Source organism: Telopea speciosissima, chromosome 4 (assembly GCF_018873765.1).
Source record: "Telopea speciosissima isolate NSW1024214 ecotype Mountain lineage chromosome 4, Tspe_v1, whole genome shotgun sequence".
In the NCBI taxonomy this organism is placed as follows: Eukaryota; Viridiplantae; Streptophyta; class Magnoliopsida; order Proteales; family Proteaceae; genus Telopea; species Telopea speciosissima.
Genome location: NC_057919.1, coordinates 12,090,186 through 12,113,128, shown reverse-complemented (window position 1 = coordinate 12,113,128; position 22,943 = coordinate 12,090,186). Strand labels below are relative to the sequence as shown.

The 22,943-nt window shown below is 41.0% G+C and overlaps 1 protein-coding gene across 3 annotated transcripts in view; it reads left to right on the top strand.

Moving 5' to 3' along the window:
- LOC122659738 (probable starch synthase 4, chloroplastic/amyloplastic) overlaps window positions 1-22,943 on the top strand; it is a 63,210-nt gene that overhangs the window by 36,018 nt on the left and 4,249 nt on the right. For all 3 annotated transcript variants that reach the window (XR_006332536.1, XM_043854851.1, XM_043854852.1), the window contains exons 13-17: window positions 8,278-8,387; window positions 9,241-9,409; window positions 11,423-11,509; window positions 11,594-11,665; window positions 22,622-22,735. Coding sequence is in view for 2 of the 3 variants with exons in the window: in XM_043854851.1 (XP_043710786.1) it covers window positions 8,278-8,387; window positions 9,241-9,409; window positions 11,423-11,509; window positions 11,594-11,665; window positions 22,622-22,735 (552 nt within the window). In the remaining variant the exon portion in view is untranslated. The remainder of the gene's footprint in view (window positions 1-8,277; window positions 8,388-9,240; window positions 9,410-11,422; window positions 11,510-11,593; window positions 11,666-22,621; window positions 22,736-22,943) is intronic.

The following is a 22,943-nucleotide window of genomic DNA, read 5'->3' as shown; positions in this document are numbered from 1 at the left end:
CGATCATCCTTAGCCAGGGGTAGATTCATCGATTATCCCGCTTGAGGAGTGATCTTACCAACCTTGTTTTCTAGCCTTCATTACAATTGTTATTCTGTCCGCATACAGTTAACGAAGAAGCTTTCATTATAGCCGTTATTCTGTCCACATACAGATAACGAAGGTCTCATTCATAGCCGTTACTCTGTTCGAGTCCGAGTAATGAAAATCCTATTTATGACCGTTATTTTGTCCGAAGTCTGAGTAATGAAACCCATCTCATATAGCTATTACTTTTTCCGACGAGAGAGGCAAGCCGATCGTCCGTCTCCACCTGAGCCGTGGTGACACCTCATATTTCGTATCTTTTGCATTTTCTTTACTTTGATTAATTTTGTTTGCAGGTATACATCTTTACTTTTCCCTTTATTTTGGACACAATGTGGACCATTAAAGTAATTTTCTTTGGTGGACATAGTAAATGATTTTTTTTATTCCTTCTTTCTCATGTTTGATGCATCATAATCTAGCCTTGCATGTTGCTATAAGACGTGTTATTACTGGAGAATCTTCTAAATCTAACATCTAGTAGAAAGACCGGTTTAACCGGGCGAGATGGGGTGCTAATACCTTCCCATGCTCATAACATGACCACTTACCCAGAACCTCTGACCAGATCATATGGAATCACGTAGCCCTTTCCGCTCACCCCGGATGGGGCTACACCCATTGGGTCTTAGGCCCGAATCCTAGGTGGTGACTCCATTTATTTTAATTTATGAAGCACGACCCCAACCTCTTATGTTGATACATCGAGATGCGATGCCATCCACAAGCCCTCGTCGCCAAGGGGCCACGGAAACCTAACGGATCCGGCTCATAAGGCGGAGGAACCCACATTTGGAGGCCGCTGTACCTACAGGTACGCCCTTTCTTATCTGTCCAATGTGGGCTTTTGAAAGGACTAGTGTATTTCTAGGCCCTGGTATCCATGCTCGTATGTTACAGATTTAAGTAGAAATGCTCTATTTAGGTATTTGAGAGTATGATGAGGACTATATTTTCAGGTTAATAACAATAGTAACATGATACACAGGTTTTGGCATATAGAGTAAGACCCAAGTTTGATTCAAACTATGATGAAGCAGATGTTTTTGCCTGTTGCCTCTTCAAGTTCATATTCTTTGAGTCAACATTCTAAGTTATTGAGTTGAACTAGCTCTTTGTGTTAGATGTTGATTACCATCTTGTTGCTAGGAGTGCAAATCAAGCCGAATTTAGGCTCAACTTTGAACCAAAATGGGGCATCTGGGCAGGCTCATGCTCAATTTGGTTAAAACTTATCAATTCTCCGACATAGGGCCGGCACACTTGCACCCCTACTTGTTGCCAGGTCATTTCAGTGCAGTAATAGAATGGGTTTTAATTTGAGAAAAGCCTGATGAGAACAAACTTGGGCTTGTGCCTCTAAACTGGTTCATATTATCAAGCCAATTAATGGCTATTGTATTACTTTAGTTGCATGTTGTAAAATCAAATGGTGAGGGGTTCTTATATTCTCATGAGTACTTGGTTTGGAAAACCATCACAGAGTTGCATGAGGAGTTTGTGGCAAGGATCTTTTCAATTGGATAATGGTGTGACAATCTGAGGTCATGCTTGGCGCGTAGGTCAAGTGCTCACTTGCTGAACACTTGATCACGGGTTCAAGTCCTGGAAACAGCCTCTCTGGAAATAGAAGGCTGCGTACATTTGACCCTCCCTAGACCCTGCTAAACGCGGGAGCCTTGTGTACTGGGTATGGCCTTTTTTTTGTGACAATCCCTTTTTTAGGAGATGAGTTCCTGTTGGAAGGGAAATTTGCTGATCTATAACCCCAGCTGTATATATATATATTGGGTGAATAAATAATTCATTACCAAAGCCCCACAAGAGAAAAGAAACAAGACAAAACTGCACCCAACACTCAAGGGGAAAGGGGGTGGGGGAGAAGGCTAAGGACAAGCCTCAAGAGACAATAATGAGCCTGTTCTTTGGGGAGTCAATTGCATTCAATGGGGAAGCAAATGAAGTTTAGAGCTAATATCAAAATAGATGGCTTTCCAAATCTTGTCAAAGGAGCGAGAGTTGGAGGTCCATCTTCTGAGATTGTGATCCATCCAAATATAAGAAATGGCGGCACCAAAGGCAAGTTTTGCGACAGTATCATAGATAGAGTTCCCTGAAAAAGTCATATCCACCCAAAGCCACTCTCTAGAGAAGGGGAGGATTTTTCTATTTCGAGGCCAGCAGTGATGCAGATAAGTCACATAATGGGCTTATTTTATTGGAAATAAGCCTTGGTGCAGGGTTTAAAGTATCGGTGGGTATCGTACCGTATCGGCCGATACGTCTCGGTATCAGTTGATGTCGATACGATACATACCGATACATATCTATTTTTTTTAAAAAGCAATGTATCGATTGTATCGATATGTATCAACCAATACATGTCGATATGTGTCAATACAGCCGATACATACTGTGTTCAATTTTTTATTATTTTTTTAAATGTATCGGTACGTATCGACATGTATCGATCGATACATACCAGATCGATACATGTCGATATGTACCGATACATATCGATACACGAATCGTTATCCCCTCCAATTCGCTGCCTCCTCCAATTCCTCACGTGGGGTCCACTCCCCCCCTATTAGAGGAATTAGAGGGAATTGGAGGTGCCCGTGAATTGGAGGTGATAATTATTCTCAATACACATGCTTTTTTTCATATCGTACCCTCCGCGCCACGAACTAAATCTTAACTTTTTCTCCCTTCGGGTCGCGCCACAAAATATGTCGAGTCGGGTCGAATCCACATCGCACTCGAATCCTTGGAATACAAGACATACTCAACACTTGAAGGGAAAGGTAGGTTTTTTTAAAAAAACTTGATCTTTTGCTTCAAATCTTGCATTTTAGTGTTTTTTTTTTGGCTATGATTCAAGGAGTATAGGTTCAACTAACTATTAGATGCATGCTTTGTATGCATTTGCAAAGATTTGAACTCAAATCCATCATTTTCACCCAAAACCGAAAATGGTTTCCTTAAGGGTCAGTATTGTGCTTATATTCGGTCACTACACAATATCATCCTAGTTGCTCTTATTTTTGAAGACCCTTACAGACATGATCACATGAGTTTGATCCACCCTGACATTCTTCATGGCAATAGAGTGACTCTGCATGTAAGAAATCTCCCCTTTTTTAACAATTTATAAGTGCCGCACTTGTCTTGTTATACATTATTCACAATTCTTAGTGTATATGCATGATATGTGACATATATTGCTTGTTTATATTATGTTGTATGTAAAAAAATGTATTTCCATGTGTATTTTGATAATTTTCATGCGTTTCTGCACCGATGGATACGTATCTCTGATACGATACGATACAATATGTCTCTTAAAATTGCCCGACCGATACGATACCCGATACTGATACTTCAAACCTTGCTTGGATGGGGTTATGTATGCATTGGACCTTTGATTCCATGTGTTTTCTTTGTAATGGGCCATTTTAATGGGCCTAAAATGTGGGTACAAGGAAGGCATACGGGATTAGGCTTAGTAGTAGCTTATTTTCATATTTCCTAGGCTTATTTAAGAGTCCTTTTATAGTTTTTTTTATTTCTAAGTAGAAGTCTAATAGCCACTAGAGTATCTCCTAGGTTTTAGTATTTGTCTCTTTGAATTCCAAGGAAGCATTAAGTGCCTTCCATCACCAGTTTTCAAAGTCTTGTTTGTAGTTCCTATGTCTGGGGAACAGTTTTCTAGGTCTTGGGGGTAGTTTTCCATGTCTAGGAATAGTTATCTATGTATGGGGAATTCCAAAAGGGTTTTGGAATTCTAAGAGTCTCTTATTGTTATTGTGATGTACTCAAGATTTCCATCTCTATATAATGCAAGTCTTGGCTGCTCTCAAAAGGCAACCGTAAATTGAAAACATATTGCTCTCTTTGAGAACTTTTGCTTGTGAGACTCAAGTGGGATCAAGGTGGGACTCCTTCGATTGTGACCTCGGTGGGACTCCGACGATTGTACAACTAGTGGGACTCTAGGTTGCACCTATCTAATATCTATCTTCATCTTCAACCATTATCATCACCATCAACCTTCATCATATCTATCCATAATCCAATCAAACCAGATTCAGATCAGAGCCCTTTTCCAGAATCGATCTTCAGCCCATAATTTGTTTTCAATTCATGGTTGTCTTTTGAGAGCAGCCAGGATTTGCATTATATAGAGATGGAAATCTTGAGTACTTTTCCAAAAAAATAAAAATAAAATCTTGAGTACATCACAATAACATTAAGAGACTTAGAATTCCAAAACCCCTTTGGAATTCCCCATAAATAGATAACTATTCCTAGACATGGAAAACTACCCCCAAGACCTAGAAAGCTGTTCCCAAGATATAGGAACTACAAACAAGACTTTGAAAACTGATAATGGAAGGCACTTAATGCTGCCTTGGAATTCAAAAAGACAAATACTAAAAACTAGGAGATACTCTACTGGCTATTAGACTTCTACCTAGAAATATAAAAGGACTCTTAAATAAACCTGGGAAATATGAAAATAAGCTACTATTAAGCCTAATCCCTTATGCCTGCCTTGTACCCACATTTTAGGCCCATTAAAGTGACCCATTACAAAGAAAACACATGGAATCAAAGGCCTAATGCATACATAACCCCACTCAAGGCTTATTTCACATAAAATAAGCCCATTATATGACTTATCTGCATCAAGCATCTACCGAAGACCTTTTCCAAATCGTAGAGGCAAAGGGGCAAGAGAAGAAGAGATGGTCAACATATTCCGAACCATTCCAGCATTAGGTACAGGTGGGGGACACTAGCAGCTGTCTATGGAGGAAAGACTGCGTAAGGAGGCAAAATGAGAGAGCTCTCCAAACCCAGGAGGCATCAGAGGAAGTAGGGACTGTCCAAAGTGAATCACTATGAAGTGGACGCGAATATATCCACTTGACCCAAATGCTGTCTTTCTTGGTCACAATGTTCCAGATTAGCTTGAGGATACCTGCTGTGTTTGCATCCTTGATCCTTCTTAGACCCAAACCCAAGGTTTAAAGTATCCTTTCGTATCTTTCGATACTAACTAATACATATCTTATCTGTAAGGTACCGATACGATACGGTACCATTACGATACCTACAAAAAAATGGTATTAGTACATGTAAGAAACCTTATCCTTCATATATAATTTATTGAATGCACTTGTCTCGTTGTACTTTGTTCTCCTTTTTATACATTATATTTTTTTTTACATATTACTTTTATGATTTATGCTTCAAAACTGTTTTGCATATATCGTAAACATTTCCATATGTTTCTTGACCATTTCCATACGTATCTAGCGTATCTTGCGTCTCTTCGATAGTATCCGATATGAAATGTCTCCTAAAATCATCCTTTTGATATGATACCCGTAACCGATACTTTAAACCTTGTCCAAACCTCCTTCACTCTTGGGGAGGCAAGTAGAAGCCCAGCTGATTGGATGAAGGAACTTAGAAATTTGAGCCCCTTTATAAAGGAACGCATACATAATAGATTCCATTGCCTTGATAGTTGCTTGAGGCAGCCCAAAGATGCCACTCCAATAAATATAGGAGGATTGAAGAACTGATTGGATCAATTCCAGTTGCCCTGCAAAAGAGAGAAGTTTGCCCTTCCAAAGTTGGAGCGTTTTGCGGATCAGGTCAAGCATAGGAGTGCAATGGTGGCTAGTTAACCTGGCGGGAATCGAAGGATGCCCCAAGTATTTGACCAGGAGGGGGCCAAGAGAGACCCTTGCTGTATATTATACGCTACAAACGTGGTATTGGTGGATCAGGTCTTTGTGAGGATCCACGGCCCCAGAATTTAGAAGAAATATTATGATAACGATATTGATCAATAAGCTGATCTCCTCCAAGGACTGCAGAACATTTATTATGATCCCTCACCTTCATATAGAAAAGATGAAAAGATGGTGCTAGAGAACACATTCTGTTAAATTAATACAGTTTTCTATGTGATGAAGAATCCAAAATTGTCAACAGGGCTTATACTTGGAGAAGTGCAGCACCTCCTCAAGTTTCCCCCCCCCTCGGGTGTGATCTTTAGACAATAGTAACACTCGAGCAGTTTAAAGGCAGTGGGTTCAAAGGCAGAGGGTTCAAGTTGGCAAGTGGGTGCTATCTATAAATAAAGCTGAAGAGAGATTGTTCTTGCGTTTTTGGAATGTGAAGTGGAAGCATCCTTATCGATCAGTTATTTGGGCCTTTCTGGGTATGGATGGAAGTCATGGAACTCTTTCCCCTCTCAGAATCATATTTTTACCGAGGGCCTGTTATTGCTTCCTCCCTTGTGCAGTTGGTTTTGTGGCTATTTTTCCTTTTGCTATTTGTTGGTTGTTGTGGAATGAGAGGTACTATAAGATATCCAAGGAATAACTGAAGCAAATTCCGGAACATGCTCAGATGTGGGCACTTCTTGGTGACTGGGATTTTGCTATGAAATAATTTGAAGGAGTCAGCAACCAAGAGCTCAGCTTTGATTGGTGGAATATTTTGAATTGAATCTGCACAACAGCTCAGTGTACTCAATAATATGCTGCTATTTACCTTTGGTTTCTTTAATAAAATTCTCTTTGTTGCTTAAAAAAAAGGAAAGAAATGAAAAGAAATCTGCACAACATATAGGCTTCCTTGATTGTATATTTTTTGCATTTTTTAATAGAATGTTGCTGTGTAACGCTGCGTACATTTATGAGTTATCACCCTCCCCAGACCTCACAGTGGTGGGAGCCTTGTGTACGGGTACACCCTTTGTTGCTGTGTATCTGTAAAGACTTGTGATATAGGGGACATGGATCTCATTCTCTTAGAAGGCGGGGACAAAAAGAAAAAAAAGAGCAGTAATAGTATAAGAAAAGAGGGCCTGTACTAATTAGCTCAAATCTCATCCAGATTTGATTCTTTCAGTCCATTTCCTTCCAGCTAGTGTTGTTTTGGATTCTTCTACCTAACCAAGTCAAATTCATCCAACCAATTTTGAGGATGTTTCAGCGTAATCAAATTCAACCATGAAGTTACCTGCCATTACCAGACTATTTTTTTCTTTCTAATTGAGTTGTGACAGCTGAAATCCGTACCATCATAGTTGTTTCGATTTTCCAAGGCATCTTGGGTCAGTATTGAAGTCTAATAGTAAGGATTGAAGAGTCGACAGCAAGTGCTATATGGAGTAAGAGTTCCCTTACTACCAGATGCATTTAGGATTTCTTGGTCACTCATAAGTTATGTTTGAGGTAGGATAGGAGTCTTAAATTAGTTTTTGTAGGAGTCGATTTATGTTTCTTAAAGTCTATATGTTTGGTGGGATATTATACCATTCTCAACTATGTAGCTGTAGTCTAGTCGTAGTTCTTTTCTGAGTTTTCAGTTAAGACTTTAGAGACTCTGGTTGTGTGTTGTTCGTCTTCCAACATCAGTTTGCTTTTTGACTTTATTAATGAGGTTCTCTTTGTTGTTGTTGATCAAATTTTTTTAAAAAAAGAAAAAGAAAAAGGGCACCTTCCAGTTACAAGTTGATTACTGGTTTTAACTTCCCTGCTTTTGAGTGGTATGTTAGCCCACGAAACACCACTTGGGGGGTCCACAACCCAAAACCTTAAGGCATTAGGTGGAGATGACCCAGGGGTATATTAAGAGTTAAGACACATCTAAGGTCCCAGGTGACCGATGTTGGACCATACCTCTCTAACTCCCAACATCTCACACTCCCCCTCACGTGTTGTCTTTGATATACACTTGGATATACATCTTATGGAGGATAACAAATGGATCTGACTACGATACCATATTAAATAAAGTAGGAAAGCCCACGAAATACCACTTGGGGGTCCAACCCAAAACCTTAAAGCATTAGGTGGAGATGACTCAAGGGTATATTAAGACACATCCAAGGTCTCAGATAACCGATGTGGGACTATTCTTCTACAACACCCAACATCTCAACAGGGTAAGCATTTCATCCCTAGACCATTAAATTCTGTGGCATCTACAGATACAAGTTACCATTATCTAGGAAGCGTTGTATTCATCCTTTTTTTTTTTCCTTATCTTTCTGGACATTTCCCCCTCTCCACCCCCCCCCCCCCCAAAAAAAAAAAAAAAGTGCGACCAATTGGAAATATTTGATGTGTACTTATTTATCTTTCTGCTTTAAACTTGCAGGGTGGAGTTGTGTACTCCAATAAGGTTGTTGTGATGTCATCTATTCACTCAAAAAGCAGAATCATTCAGAGTCTGAGCCATGGGTTGGAGTCCACCTTATCCATCCACAAGTGAGCAAAATGTTTATGCTATTCTATAGATGTCCCCCCCCCCCCCTCCCCCTCACCCTCAATATAAGCTGGTAAGGGAATATGAGTTTCTAGATATGACACATTTCAGAGGTTTTGGTTTTTTTTGTTCCAGGGAGGCTTGTGGTTGGCCAGCTTTATATAGTGTGGTTTGCCAATCATCTTATTCCCCTCTAGTTAAGCATTCTTATTAACCACCCCCCAAGAAAAAAGCCATACTTGTCAAGACGCTAAGGTGCTTGCCAGGAGCCACTACCTAGATGATGCCTTTGGTCAAGGCATGTATAAAACAGTGTTTAGTTAGGACCTTTCAGGTTATGTTATCTTGGGCAAGTGATGTTAATATTTACTTATTTAGAATACTTAGTAGTAAATTAAATGAAAAACTAAAGAGGAGACATGAAGCATTCACCAATCAATCAATGATCAATCAACATTCATCAAACCAAGCAACAAAAAACTCAAGTATACTTTTTCCAATTTTCATAATTTCAGGGCTTATGTTTCCCCCCTCCCCCAATTTTAACCCCCTCAAAGATATGATTAGCTGCAACAAAGTGCAGCATAAAAGTATAGACATTTAAGATTTTTTTAAAGGCCCATAATGGCGCCCACCTAGGTCAAAAGCTGACCAATGTGACCACGGTGAGGGTCAAGTTGTATAAAACACGGTGATTGCAGGCCTTGAGGCCTAGGCAAGGTTTTGACAAATGACTACTATGCGAAAAATAAAAATTAAGAAGAAAGAGTATATTTTTGTCACATTTCACTTTGGCTATGTGGAAGATAGCACTTGCTGATCATTATCATTGTTTCCCCTTGCATTTGATTCTAGGGACAAGTTGTTGATTGCTTCATATGGACTTGATGCCACTCTCTGGGATCCTTCCAAAGACAAATTTCTTCCAGCAAGGTATTCTGCAGAGGACATTAAAGGGAAAGCTATTTGCAAAGTTGCACTGATGCAACACCTTGGTTTACCTGGACTTGCTTCTACAGCTGTTGTGAGTGGTGCAGAACTATTTTAATCATGAGATTTGCTGTCTATTAAAGAACTGAATTTTTGACTCGTCTTGGAAAAAAAATAGCAATCAATGGTGAAAACCAATACATTGCATCCCTTCTCCAATACTCTATGTACTAAGAAACATATCAATATTTGTATTCAGAACACAGCTTCACAGTAAGGTTGGTTCTTAGAAATTTGTCAACAAAAACTTCCTGCAGCTGGTCTCTAGATTCTCTGCATGCCTTTTGAGGTCACCATTTGTTGGTCACAGAAAAGACAGTCACTTTGGAATTCTGATCCATGTGGAATAACACCTTGGCTGCCTTATAAATTACTTTTGTTATAGGGGCCTATTGGGGGTTCAAGAGTTGAGTAAGGTTTTATTTGGTCGAAGTTGGGATTTTAATGATTGTTTAGGGAAAACAAATGAATTTCTTTTAACAGATATTAGATTCAATAGTTTGGTTGGTATATTGTAGCAATGGTCCTAACTTCTTTTAATTATTAAATTATGATGTGACAAGTCACATGGTCTTTTAAGCGGGCCTTTTAAATCGTTAGTAGCAAGTCCTGTGACCTTGCCTTGCATGGAAAAATCATGCAAGTCACCAATTTAAAAGGGATAATGGGAGGGAGGAAAAGGATTTGTGTCGTACAAAGCATAGGGTGTCAATCCTGTAGAATAGAAAGAGACTTCACACACCTACAGCTGGGATAGTAGTTGTTAGGTGTCTTTGTCTTAGTTTTATTATTAGTTATCAGATTTTCTCAGAAGGGCTTAAGTTATGGTTTTACTTGTAATTGGCCTTTTATGGGGCCGATTGGTGCGTGAGACTTAAGAGTCTCCTAGGTGAGTCATGGGTATTCCATATTTAAGTGAAGATAAGTCTGAAGAGAAATTGAGTTACAGTAGCATGTCTTTTCCCATGTTTGGCCGTCCTTTTACTTCTTTATTTTCAGTTAGTTTACTTTTAGGTTCTGTAACAAAGTCAAGCACTAGCACAACAGTACCTGCGCAAGAAAGCAAACCGAGAAAAAGAAGAAAGAAAGAAGGAGAAAAGAAGTTGAGAGAGGAGAGAAAACTCATTAGAACCAAGACCTCACGGTTTCTCTTGATAGGGGAACCGTGAGCCATAAGATATATGTATAATAGAAGTTCTGGAAATTACAAGGGCAGAATAAATAAATTACAAGAAAAGATACTAAACATAAATGCTAAGACAAGAATACCCCCTGCATACTTAAAACACTTTTAACACTCCCCCTCAAGCTGGTGCATAAATATCACCCTTGCTCAGCTTGGATCAACCTTCAAGAAATGCAGAATGGAACAATGCCTTGGTAAACATATCACCCAACTGATTTCCAGAACCAACAAATGGAGTGGCAATCAATTTATGATTTTATTCATAACAACAATTCTAATAGAATGACAGTCCACCTCAATGTGCTTGGTCTGTTCATGAAACACAGGATTATTGACAATATAAATAGCTGCCTGGTTGTCATAGGACATGTTGATAGGTTCAGTAATAGGAAATTCATACTCTTGAAGAAGAGATTTGAACCATATTAACAAACGCAGTATGAGCCATAGCTCTGTACTATATTTAGAAGTGTTTAAATTAGTTATATTATCATCATGGATAATGATTACAAAAGTTTCCAATTTATTTTGTTTTCCTTTCATTCCTCTTCCCTTAACTTTCCTTCCAACTAGATAGAACCAAAAGGATTCACCGCATCGTTCTCACCTTCAAGCTTTTTTCCATGTTTTTGTCCCCCTAATAAGTCCTGTAACATTTTTTAGAGGCTGATTAAAGCTAGTTACCATACATAGTCTCCATCACTCAACTAGATCTCTTTGGCAATTGCAAGTGTTGCCATTTCTGCTGTATTTGGCTATTTCGTTATTGATTTTTTGCTTTGAATTTTGCCTTCTGTTTCTTTATCTTCTGTCATCTATTTTTTGTACTTCCAGCGAATGCTGATGGATTTTATTTATCAGGTTGGGTGTATATACCCAGAAATTTTGGATGTTGACTTGGAGAAGCTGAAGTCAGCTGTTTGGCTTGCTTCTAGAAAGGGAGCTCAGGTTTCCTTTATAATGTTTGAGAAGTTTATTTATTTCAGATTATTTAGAGCATTACTAATTTTTTTTTTTATATTTTCTTTTTAGTTTATCTTCATGGGGGCTAGTAACATACCAACCTTGACCACAACTCTGGCATCATTTCAGAAGGAGTTCAAGGTATACTTATGGACACATTTTGGTTCTTACTTTCTTGGGTGGCCTGTAAATCACATATTTGCCATACATTGGGAAACTGTCACAATAATATGACTACCTACTTCTTGCCAAAGATGGTTCCTCCATCCTCATAGTTCATGCCAAAGGTGTTTTCCTCTCTTCACAGTGTTGAAGACATTAAGGCTGAAGCAGTTGATTACTTTACAAAGATTTTTTTGCCTCATTCCACAGCTTCCACTGAGCCTATTCTTGGGGGTCTTCTCAACAATTTCATTCCTAGACACCTCATTGGTTCTCTCCATGCTATTCCCTCTGATGAGGAGAATCTGGCTGTTGTCTTTTCTATCTCAAGGCTAACAAAGCCTCCGGTCCTGACGGCTTTAGTATGGGGTTCTTCTCTTTCTCCTGGGACTTCATCAAAGAAGATCTCATCAAAGCCCTCAAGAGTTTCTTCTTCAATCCTAGCCAGATTAAAGGGGTTAACCACTCCTTCCTTTGCCTCATTCCCAAGAAGGAAGATGCCTTTGCTACAATTTCAGGTCCATCTCCCTGTGCAACCTCTTGTACAAGTTCATAGCCAAAATCCTTGCGAATTGACTACAGCTTGTGATTGACTCTCTTGTTAGTAGCATTAGCTTTCATTGCTGGTAGAAGTATATCTGTTAATATCCTCCTCTGCAATAAGCTTGTCAAAGGCTTCGACAAAAATCTCATTCTCTTGCCGCCCTAATGAAGATTGATATCCACAACGCCTTTAACTCCTTGCAGTGGGATTTCATTACTTAAGTCATGCTTATGATGGCCTTCCCTCCAGTTTTTGCCAATTGGATCTACCACTGTATTTCCTCCCTGTACTTCTCTGTGCTTGTCAATTGTAGTTCAGCCGACTATTTCATTTCCTCTATGGGTATTCGCCAGGGCTTCCCCCTCTCCCCTTTTATCTTCTCTTTAGCCTTTGAAGTCCTCTCCAGAAGTATCCAATCCAATACGGACCAACATCTCATCTCTCCCAATCCTAAGTGCAAGTCCCTTAAGCTATCCTACCTCGCTTTTGCTGGTGATTTCATGATCTTCTCTAAAGCAAAGACTGTTTCAATTGAGACCATTATGTCCTATTTGCACCTATTTGAGGGTTTCCTGCCTCCGGATCAACCTCTTGAAATCTTAGTTGTTTTTAGCAGGGGTCTCTGATTGGATGTGGCCTCTTCCATTGAGAGGACAGGATTCTCTATTGGCCGCCTCTTGGTCAAGTACTTTTGGTTGCCTTTGATCTTGGCCAGTTGATAACTCATCATTGCACTCCCATGTTAGATTTGATTCACAAGAGACTTCAACTTTGTAAAGACAAGGTCCTCTCTTTTGCTGGCCGCTTGGAATTGATTAGATAAGTCCTCCAATCTTCTTACATCTATTGGTCTGGTGTTTTTGGGCTCTCTCAGTCCAATTTCAAGGCATTGGAGTCCCTCATGTGTGCCTTTCTCTGGAAAGGTTCTGATTCTTCTAGATTTCTCCACTCTACCATTTGGGCTGCGGTCTACCTTCCCAAGGATGAGGGAGATTTGGGCTTGAGAAGAATAAAAAAGGTTAATTGATTTGGAAGCTTGTGGTCAAGACGAAAAGCATTCGGGTTGATTGGGTTTACTCTGGTCTTCTTCGCAATGATTCTGTTTGGACTGCTCCTCTTTCCTCTGATGCTTCTTGGGTTTGGCGTAAGATCTTGAATCTTAGACCTATCCCTCTTGGGGCCATTTCCTCTATTATGATGATGGCGTTTCCACCTCCTTTTGGATTGACGACTAGCATCCTATGGGTGTTCTCCCTTTAGTTGTTGCAAGAGTAATCTACAATTTGGGCATTAGTAAGCAGTCCACAGTGGCTGCCATCATTCAGCAAGATGATTGGGCCCCTCCCACTTCTTCTTCTCCCCTATTAACCACCGTCTGGAATGCCCTTCCTTCCATTCTTAGAAGGCCTCATGGTAGGGGAGATATTGTTGTATGGTCAGCCTCTTCAGCCGGCCTCTTCAGTTCTAAATTAGCTTGGTTCAGAACTCTCGGCCTCATATCTCCCTGGCAAGGCAGTTTGGTTCAAGGGCAACATCCCTTATCACAACTTCACCGTTTGGCGGGCCCTCTCCAAATGCCTCCCAACGCGGTCATTTCTTATTCATCTTCAGATTCCGGTCTCCCCTTCTTGCTGCTTCTGATGGAATGCTATGGAAGATATGGACCACCTCTTCTTTGCATGTCCCTTCTCCTCTATAGTTTGGAAAGACCTCTTGGGTAAATGTTGGCCAGTACCAGAAAAATCTTTCCATTAGGAAGAGAATGGACATGGGTGGATATGACTTATGTTGACAAGTCTATCTGTGACGTCGTTGGCAAGCTTACCTTTGGTGCCACCATCAATCACATTTGGATGGAGCGTAATCTTAGAAAATGGTCCTCTTCCTCTAGATCCTTTGAGCAGATTTGAAAGTCCATCTCTTCTGATAATCTGATGTCAATAGTAAGTTATCTTTGGTCTCCCCTTGTAGTTTTATTGATTCCCCAAGGAACAGGCTTATTGCTGTTTCCTGGGGTTTGCCCGTCTCCTTACTGCAGGCTTTTGTCCCCTCTCCTTGATGGTTGGGTTCTGGTTTGCTTTGTATAGCTCTCCTGTAATGCATTTTCTTTTCCCCCTTTTTAGGGGTTCCTTGTATCTCTTTCTCCTTTTGGTAATGACTTATTTATTCACCCAAAAATCATATGACTACCTGCTCCTTATTAACCCTTTGAGAGATTAAGTCACACTCAGATTGAGACCTCAGGGAGCCCAACCCAACCAAACTGGACCACTTTCTTTCTTTCCTATTATTGTAGGTCTCATTGTCTCAATGCACTTTAAAAGACGTTCATTAAGTGCAGAGGTACACTCAATAGTTGATTAAGAAAATGATGTGCTAAACTGAAATTCCAATTTTTCTTGGTTGTAGAGTTTGGCAAGAAAATGAGAAATATCCTTAGATTAGAGATGGAATGATCCAGGATCTAGCTTGATTCTATGATGGTTACCTTCTGTTTCTACTTTGGAATGATTTCAAAACCTTGGAGCATAAAAAATAAGAAGAGATGTCCTTTTTTTTTTTTAGCATTTGAGAATAAGAAAAGGAAATATCTTGGGAATGGTGAAGCTGTGAAGCATGCAGTTTGAATACTTTTTTGCTGGAATCTCTGTTGTGCCAAGCTGTCTTAAGTGATTATAGTCTCCGACTCTCCGTAGGAAATTAGGATTACCCTTTTGCCTATTATTTTTCTCCTTTTTTTCATTTATTGTTGTTGAATAATGTAAACTAGAATACCGTGGGGGTATTCTGGTTGTTCAGAACTAGAATACTAAAAACAGAACTGAGAAAGCTTGAATGATCTCTTGTGATCACCCAGACACCTTTATTTATAATGCTGGAATATGAAATTACATGACCAAAATACCCCTGCCTAGCCGATACAGCTAGACAGTACATAAACAACTATAAAACATAATACTAAAGCACCCAAAAGACCAGAATACCCCCACGATATTCTGGTTTACATTATTCAACACTCCCCCTCAAGTTGGAGCAAATATGTCGATCATGCCCAACTTGACTAGATTAGGGTGAAATAATTTGCCAGGCAGACCCTTGGTGAAGATATCAGCAAGCTGATCCGAAGAAGTCACAAAGGGAATACAAATCTGCCCATCTTCTAATTTCTCCTTGATGAAATGCCTATCGACCTCAACATGTTTGGTATGGTCATGCTGCACGGGGTTGTGTGCTATACTGATTGCAGCCTTGTTATCGCAATACAGCATCATAGGAAGGCGAATATGGAGACCCAAGTCTTGTAGCAGCCCTTTAAGCCAAAGTAACTCACAAATTCCTTGTGCCATAGCTCTGAATTCAGCTTCGGCACTAGAACGAACAACTACATTGTGCTTCTTGCTACGCCAGGTAACAAGATTTCCACCTACAAAAGAACAATATCCAGAAATGGACTTTCGATCTGCTGAACCAGCCCAATCAGCATCGGTGTATGCCTCTACCCGTAGGTGACCATGTGAGGACAAAAGAATGCCCTTTCCAGGAGCTGACTTCAAATAATGTAGAATTCGAAGAACAACCTCCATATGAGAAGTGTAGGGATCATGCATAAATTGACTCACTGCACTTACAGAACAAAGAATATCCGGACGAGTGTGTGAAAGGTAAATCAACTTCCCTACAAGTCTTTGCATCGGCCTTTATCAACAGCTCACCACCATTTTCCCGAGCCGAACAAGAGGATCCATAGGAGTGTCCGAAGGGTGGCAGCCTAGCAAACCGGTTTCAGCCAACAAGTCTAGGACATACTTTTTTTGGGAGAGAAATATGCCTTTCGCAGATCTGGCCACTTCAATCCTAAGAAAGTATCTTAATTTTCCTAGATCTTTAATCTCAAATTCCTGGCCAAGGAAGGTCTTCAACTGTTTGATCTCATCATCATCATTGCCAGTAACCACTATATCATCAACGTAGACTATAAGAACAGTGAGTTTTTCACCAACCCTCTTGATGAAGAGTGTGTGATCAGCATTACTCGCTTATAGCCCACGTAAATCATGGCCTTGTGGAATCGACCAAACCAAGCCCGGGTAGTTTCAGCCCATACAATGCACGCTTGACTGCGCACACTTTTCCTCTATTATCACACAAGAGAACCCTAGTGGAATGTCCATTTATACCTCCTCCTCCAGTGCTCCATTCAGGAAGGCATTTTTAACATCTAGTTGTTGCAACTCCCAACCAAGGTTGACTGCACAAGATAACAACACACAAACTGTATTCAACTTTGCAACAGGTGCAAAGGTCTCCTGGTAGTCTATGCCGTATGTTTGAGTAAAACCCTTGGCAACGAGCCGTGCCTTATATCTATCCACGGTGCCATCCACCTTCTGTTTCACCACAAACACCCATTTACATCCAACGGTTTTCTTCCCAGGTGGAAGAACAACAAGCTCCCATGTGTTATTTTTTCTCAAGGCTTCCATTTCTTCCATCATGGCTGCCTTCCACTTTCCATCTGATAAAGCTTCCTGCCAATTATTAGGAACACGAACAGAAGAAAGAGAAGTAACAAAAGCACGAAATGATGGGGAAAGGGAGTCATAAGAGACAACATGAGATATAGGATGCTGAGTACAAGTCCTGACACCTTTGCGAAGGGCAATAGGCAAGTCAGGAGAAGGAACATTACCAGGTGGAGAGGCAGGTTCTGGATCCAGGTTCGGCAATTGGATGGGTACAGGAGCAACAGTGGATTGAACCTGATTATGTCTCCTTCCATAGGTCTTCATAGTGCTAGCATCAATCCTCCTCTGAAATTCACTAATGGTCCTCTGGATAGGAGTTTGGACAGGAGTTTGGGCTTGAGGGGTCTGCTCCCCCTGAACAGGAACCTCAGGCTGGACTGGAGTGGTCTGCTCCCCCTGAACAAGAACTTCTCCCCCTGACTCGGGGGGAGGACCAGAAGTAGGCTGAACAGACTCATTATAGACAGACTGGAGTGGAGGAGGATGCTCAACAGTCAACACATCTTCGCTAACACTCTCTCCCGGAAGAGGTGGGGACACATAGTAGGAGAGACGCTCATGAAACACAACATCCATGCTGACAAAAGTCCGGCGGGATGGAGGGTGATAGCATTTATACCCCTTCTGAGTAGCAGAGTACCCCAAGAAAATGCACCGAAGACTACGGGGTTCAAGCTTGCCCGGGGACCTGGTATCCCGGGTATAGCACACGCAGCCAAACACCTTAGGGGGAACAATAAAGGAGGAAGAGCCAAGCAGTAGCTCAACAGGGGGTCGAGAGTGAAGGACCCAACTGGGCAGCCTATTAATTAAATAGGCGGCAGTGAGAACAGCATCCCCCCAATGAACTGAGGGGACATTTCGGGCAAACAAAAGGGCACGAGCGACCTCTACGAGGTGGCGGTTCTTCCTCTCAGCCAAACCATTTTGGGCTTGAGTATCAACACAGCTGGTCTGATGGAGGATCCCATGGGCAGCCAGGTATTTTTGGAACTGACCTTCCATATACTCTCGCCCATTATCACTCCGTAAAATTTGAATAGTGGTGTGAAATTGAGTTTGAACCAGCTGGTGAAAGTGCTGAAAACATGAGAAAACCTCACTTTTGTTGTGCATCAGATAAACCCAAGTAAACCTAGAATAACAATCAATAAAGGTGACATACCACCGATGACCCGAAAGGGCAACTTTTCTACTAAGACTCCACACATCAGAATGAACAACATGAAATAAAGAAGATGACCTTTTATTAGAAATAGGATAGTTGGAACGTGTCTGTTTGGCCAAGACATAAGGCTCACAAAAAAAATCTTCTTTATTATAAGTTTTGCCTAATGCAGGAAATAAAGTAGATAAGGTTCCTAAAGGTGGATGTCCTAGTCTAGAGTGCCATAAGTGTAATTCAGAGGAAAAAGATGCTGGTGAACAAAGCCTAGAAGGTAAAGCCTGTGTAGATGCAGGATCTCCATCAAGCAGGTACAATCCGCCATGCACTTTACCCGATCCAATCGTCTTCCCCGAGTCCAGTTCCTGAAAAACACAATGAGTAGGAAAGAATGTCACTTTGCAGTTTAAAGATTTAGTGATACTACTAATGGAGAGAAGGTTAGTAGTAAACTTGGGAATATGTAACACAGAAGATAAAGTCAATGAAGGGGAACAACTAATGGAGCACTTCCCAGATATGGAGGAGAGGGACCCATGATTTTTACTTTGTCTTTACCAGAAGTAGGGAAGTAGGTATTAAAAAGACTGGAGGAACCTGTCATGTGATCAGTAGCTCCAGAGTCTATGATCCAAGGAGTGGAGACCACTGATGCACAATGACCAGCAAAGGAAATACTGTATGGGCAAAGAAGGAACCTGAATTGGCGGCAGATGTAGTGGGGGCAGCAGATGTGTTCACAGGCGGAGAGCTTGAAGTTCTTCCGGGAGAAACCAATGTCGTAGTAGGAGTGAAGCTACACTTTCAGGTGTGATTGGCCTTGTTTTTAGATTTAGCACGACCACGTTTGCTCTCAAAATCAGCAGGCTTCCCATGAAGTTTCCAATACTGAGCCTTAGTGTGATATGGTTTGTGGCAATGATCACACTTCACAGGCTCTTTGCTAGCAGTAGTAGTAGCAACATTATCAGCAGAAGTGTCAGTAGTGATGGAACCAGTAGTCTGTAAAGCTGATCTGTCAACCTTAGGAGTAATCATCATAGCAGCCCTCCTTGTCTCTTCATTGTGAACATATGAAAAGGTTTCCTCCAAAGTGGGAAAAGGAACCCGACCAAGAACCTGTACCCGAATAGGGTCATAATCATCATTAAGTCCAGCCAGGAAGTCATAGACTCGAAACTGATCCACATAAGTGTGGTAGGCTACAATATCTGTAGCAGTAGTAGGCAGGAATCGAGCATAGTGATCCAGTTGTTGCCATAAGCACTTGAGGGCAGCATAGTACTTGGTGACTGTCATCTCTTTCTGGGTAGTGTTTTGAAGAGTCTTTCGGATCTCATAAACCTGAGCACCACTCCCTGAACGACCATAAGTACCCTTGACAGTAGTCCATATCTGAGTCGCAGTGTCAAGGAGAAGGTACTGACTAGAAATGTCAGTGGTCATAGAATTCAGAACAAAAGACATCACCATCGCATCATTAGCTGCCCATTTGGTGCGGGCAGCCCCTTCTTCAGTGGGCTGTTTGGTGATACCAGTAAGGTGGCCAGTGAGTCCCCTGCCAGCCACAGTGAGGGATAAGGATCTGGCCCAAATCAGATAATTGGTACCATCTAGTTTAATGGCAGCAAGATAGGGCGGAAATCAGTCCGGTCCGATCTCCTCCATGAGAGTGATGTAACCTCCGAGTCACCCATAATGCGGAAGGTAAAATTCGAGTTTTTGAAAAAACTGAATTTCCAAAAATTCTGCGATGAGTCGATCTCGATATTGGACAGAATTCTGATCTTCAAAAAACAGCAGGAATTCAAGGCTGAAACAATTGTCGAGTACAGCAATATAACCAGGAATAATCCCTCAAAAAATCTTCCCAAACAAAGCCTAGAAGAACCAAATCGATAAAGTGTCGTGGGTTTTGCAAAACCCCGACAGTTGAGATCGATAAGAAGAGGAAAGAGGCTGCAGCTGTGGGGTCTTCAATCAATGTGAAATCAGAGAGGATAGATGTTGTCGTAGGCCTGCATTGATGCTCCAAAGAAACCAATCGATCTCCCAACTGTTATGAGATCGATCTCCAAAAAAAACTGAAGCAATCCTGAATCGCAGAGAGAGATAATGGCAGCAGCTATCGATCTGAATTAGGTTTTAAAATTGAGGTGAGATGGAGGGCAGCACTCGAACCATAGATGGATCACCTCATGGGTGCTGCCCTAAAAAGGGTTGAATGGATCAAAGGAAGAGAAGAGAGAAGGGAGAAGGGAGAGAAGGGGGAGAGGAGAGGAAACAAGGGAAAAGGGTTTTTTTTAACAATCGAGCAGGTCTTAAAACCCTAGCTCTGATACCATGTAGAAACCGCTTCCTCTAAAAGGCCGACCTTGTAGGAAAGGGAGGAAACAATATGTATATCATACAGGAGCTCTAACACGGAGGACTATCCAAAGGGGGACATAGGTGGATAAAATAATTCAACACTGGTCTTTTGGGTGCTTTAGTATTATGTTTTATAGTTGTTTATGTACTGCCTAGCTGTATCGGCTAGACAGGGGTATTTTGGTCATGTAATTTCATATTCCAGCATTATAAATAAAGGTGCCTAGGTGATCACAAGAGATCATTCAAGCTTTCTCAGTTCTGTTTTTAGTATTCTAGTTCTGAACATGGTATCAGAGCAGACAGGGGTCACGGTATCGAATCCCCCTGGGAGCGGGAAGGTGTTGAATTATCTTATCCACCTGTGTCCCCCTTTGGATAGTCCGCCGTGTTAGAGCTCCTGTATGATATACATATTGTTTCCTCCCTTTCCTACAAGGTCGGCCTTTTAGAGGAAGCGGTTTCTACAATTGTCTATGGATGTTCCTTGAGAAGAGGGCAGGCCTTGGTGCAACGGTGAGGTTGCTCCATTGTGACCAAGTGGTCATAGGTTCGAGTCTGGAAACAGCCTCTCTGCGAAAGCAAGGGTAAGGTTGCATACGCTATGACCCTCCCCAGACCCCGCAGTGGCGGGAGCCTCATGCTTTGGGTACGCCCCTTTTTGGATGTTCCTTTAGAAATTGTTAGTTTGTTTCAATAGAGCACAAATATGAAGTTTGTTGTACAATGTTAGGCTTTTGGGGTTCATTTGGGTGCTAAGATTATGGTTTAAGGTTTGTGATTCAAGAACAAAAGATTACCATTGTAACTGACCCGACCTAACGCAATCAGACTTTTGAAAGTAGGTTGATTGGTTGTTTTTATTGGGTGTTGATATACATTTTTGTGGGCCTTAATAGCTTGAGCTTTGGGGATAAGAGGTTGTAACAGTTGGATTCGAGTTGGATGTTCTTGGGATGGGCAGAGTTATGGTTGGGTGCCTTTGGTTGACGCTTGGCTTGGGTGGAGTTAGGGTTGAGGTTTCTGTTGGTTAGGCTGGGGTGGTCCCTACCTTTCCAAGTTGCACCCCTACTGCCATATACTGCTTTAACTGCTCTTCTGAACTTTTTGACAAGCCCTCCTAGTGTGTTCCTGATATTGTTGTCTGTAAATTATGGTAAATCCTGTCCTAATATAGAGGATGATGTTTCCCACAAATTAAAGTAGGATGGATGAAGTGGAGAGGTGCATCGGGAGTGTTATGTCACAAACGTATGCCTGTTAAGCTTAAGGGGAAATTCTACAGGACAGTAATAAGAGCAGCTATGACATATGGGGCGGAATGTTGGGCAGTTAAGAAGAGTAATATAGATAAGATGAGTTTGGCGGAGATGAGGATGTTGAGGAGGATGTGCGGTAAGACCAGGAGAAATAGAATAAGAAATGATTTTATTAGAACCAAATTGGGAGTTGCACCAATCCAGGACAAACTCCGTGAGAGCCGCTTGAGGTGGTATGGTCATGTACAACGGAGACCCATGGATGCACCAGTGAGAAGGAATGACCAGATTCAGTTTGACGGAGCTAAAAGAGGTAGGGACAGGCCTAAAATGACTATTGGAGAAGTGGTAAGAAAGGATATGCATGTAGTAGGGCTCGATCCTAGTATGACCGCAAATAGAGTTGTTTGGAGGATAAGGACCTGTGTAGCCGACCCCTTCTAGGGGGATGTTCCTACTTCCTAGGATGCTGCTTTGACTACTGCTTTGACTTCTTCCTTTACTTATTTTCCTTTTACTTCCTTTACTCCTTTTTACTTCTCTTTTTTTCTACTATTGTCATAGCCTCTATCGGATACATGTCGCCGACCCCATTTAGTTGGGATAAGGTTATGGTTGTTGTTGTTGTTGTTGTTGTCTGTTCCCATAAGGAGATTCTTTTTTAAAAACAAAAAAACCACTTCAGACTTCCATTGAGGTTTCTATAAACAATAGTTCAGACTTCCGCCGAGGTGATTCAGTTCATGAAATTAGGGTGGAATTAGGGATGAGGTGTCTGTAAATTACGGTTCAGACTTCCCCACTGAGGTGGTTCATTTCATTAAATTTGCTTCCTCTGAAGTGCAAATGGTGTACTATGCCTATTTTCTTTTCTTTTTTTTGTTTTTGTTTTTGGTTAAGGTACTATGCTTATATTCATTCCCAGAAAATACTAGACAAAGTTGGCAATTTATTGGATGTAAATACAAATTAGGATTTTGTACCTAATCTTTTCCCTTCCATGCTGATATCCTTTATGCCTCGTTTCATTATGATCAAAAGACTGACTTCTTGTATTCACTTCATTTACAGGATCAAAATGTAAGATTTATAAATAAGCTCGATGAAGCACTATCACATTTAATCTTTGCAGGATCAGATATCATTCTGTGCCCATCATTTCATGATCCAGTGGTACAACTGCCAGTATGTTAATCACACTTACACTCAACTAAAATAAACTGTGTCCATATGCTTACTATTTTATGCATCGCCCCCCCCCCCCCTCACACACACACACACACACACACACAACAAAAAAAATAATATTACCACCATTCAATTAAACTTATATCAAAATGTTCGGTTTTTGAAGAAAACTCAACTCAACTCAGCCTTATCCCACCTAAATGGA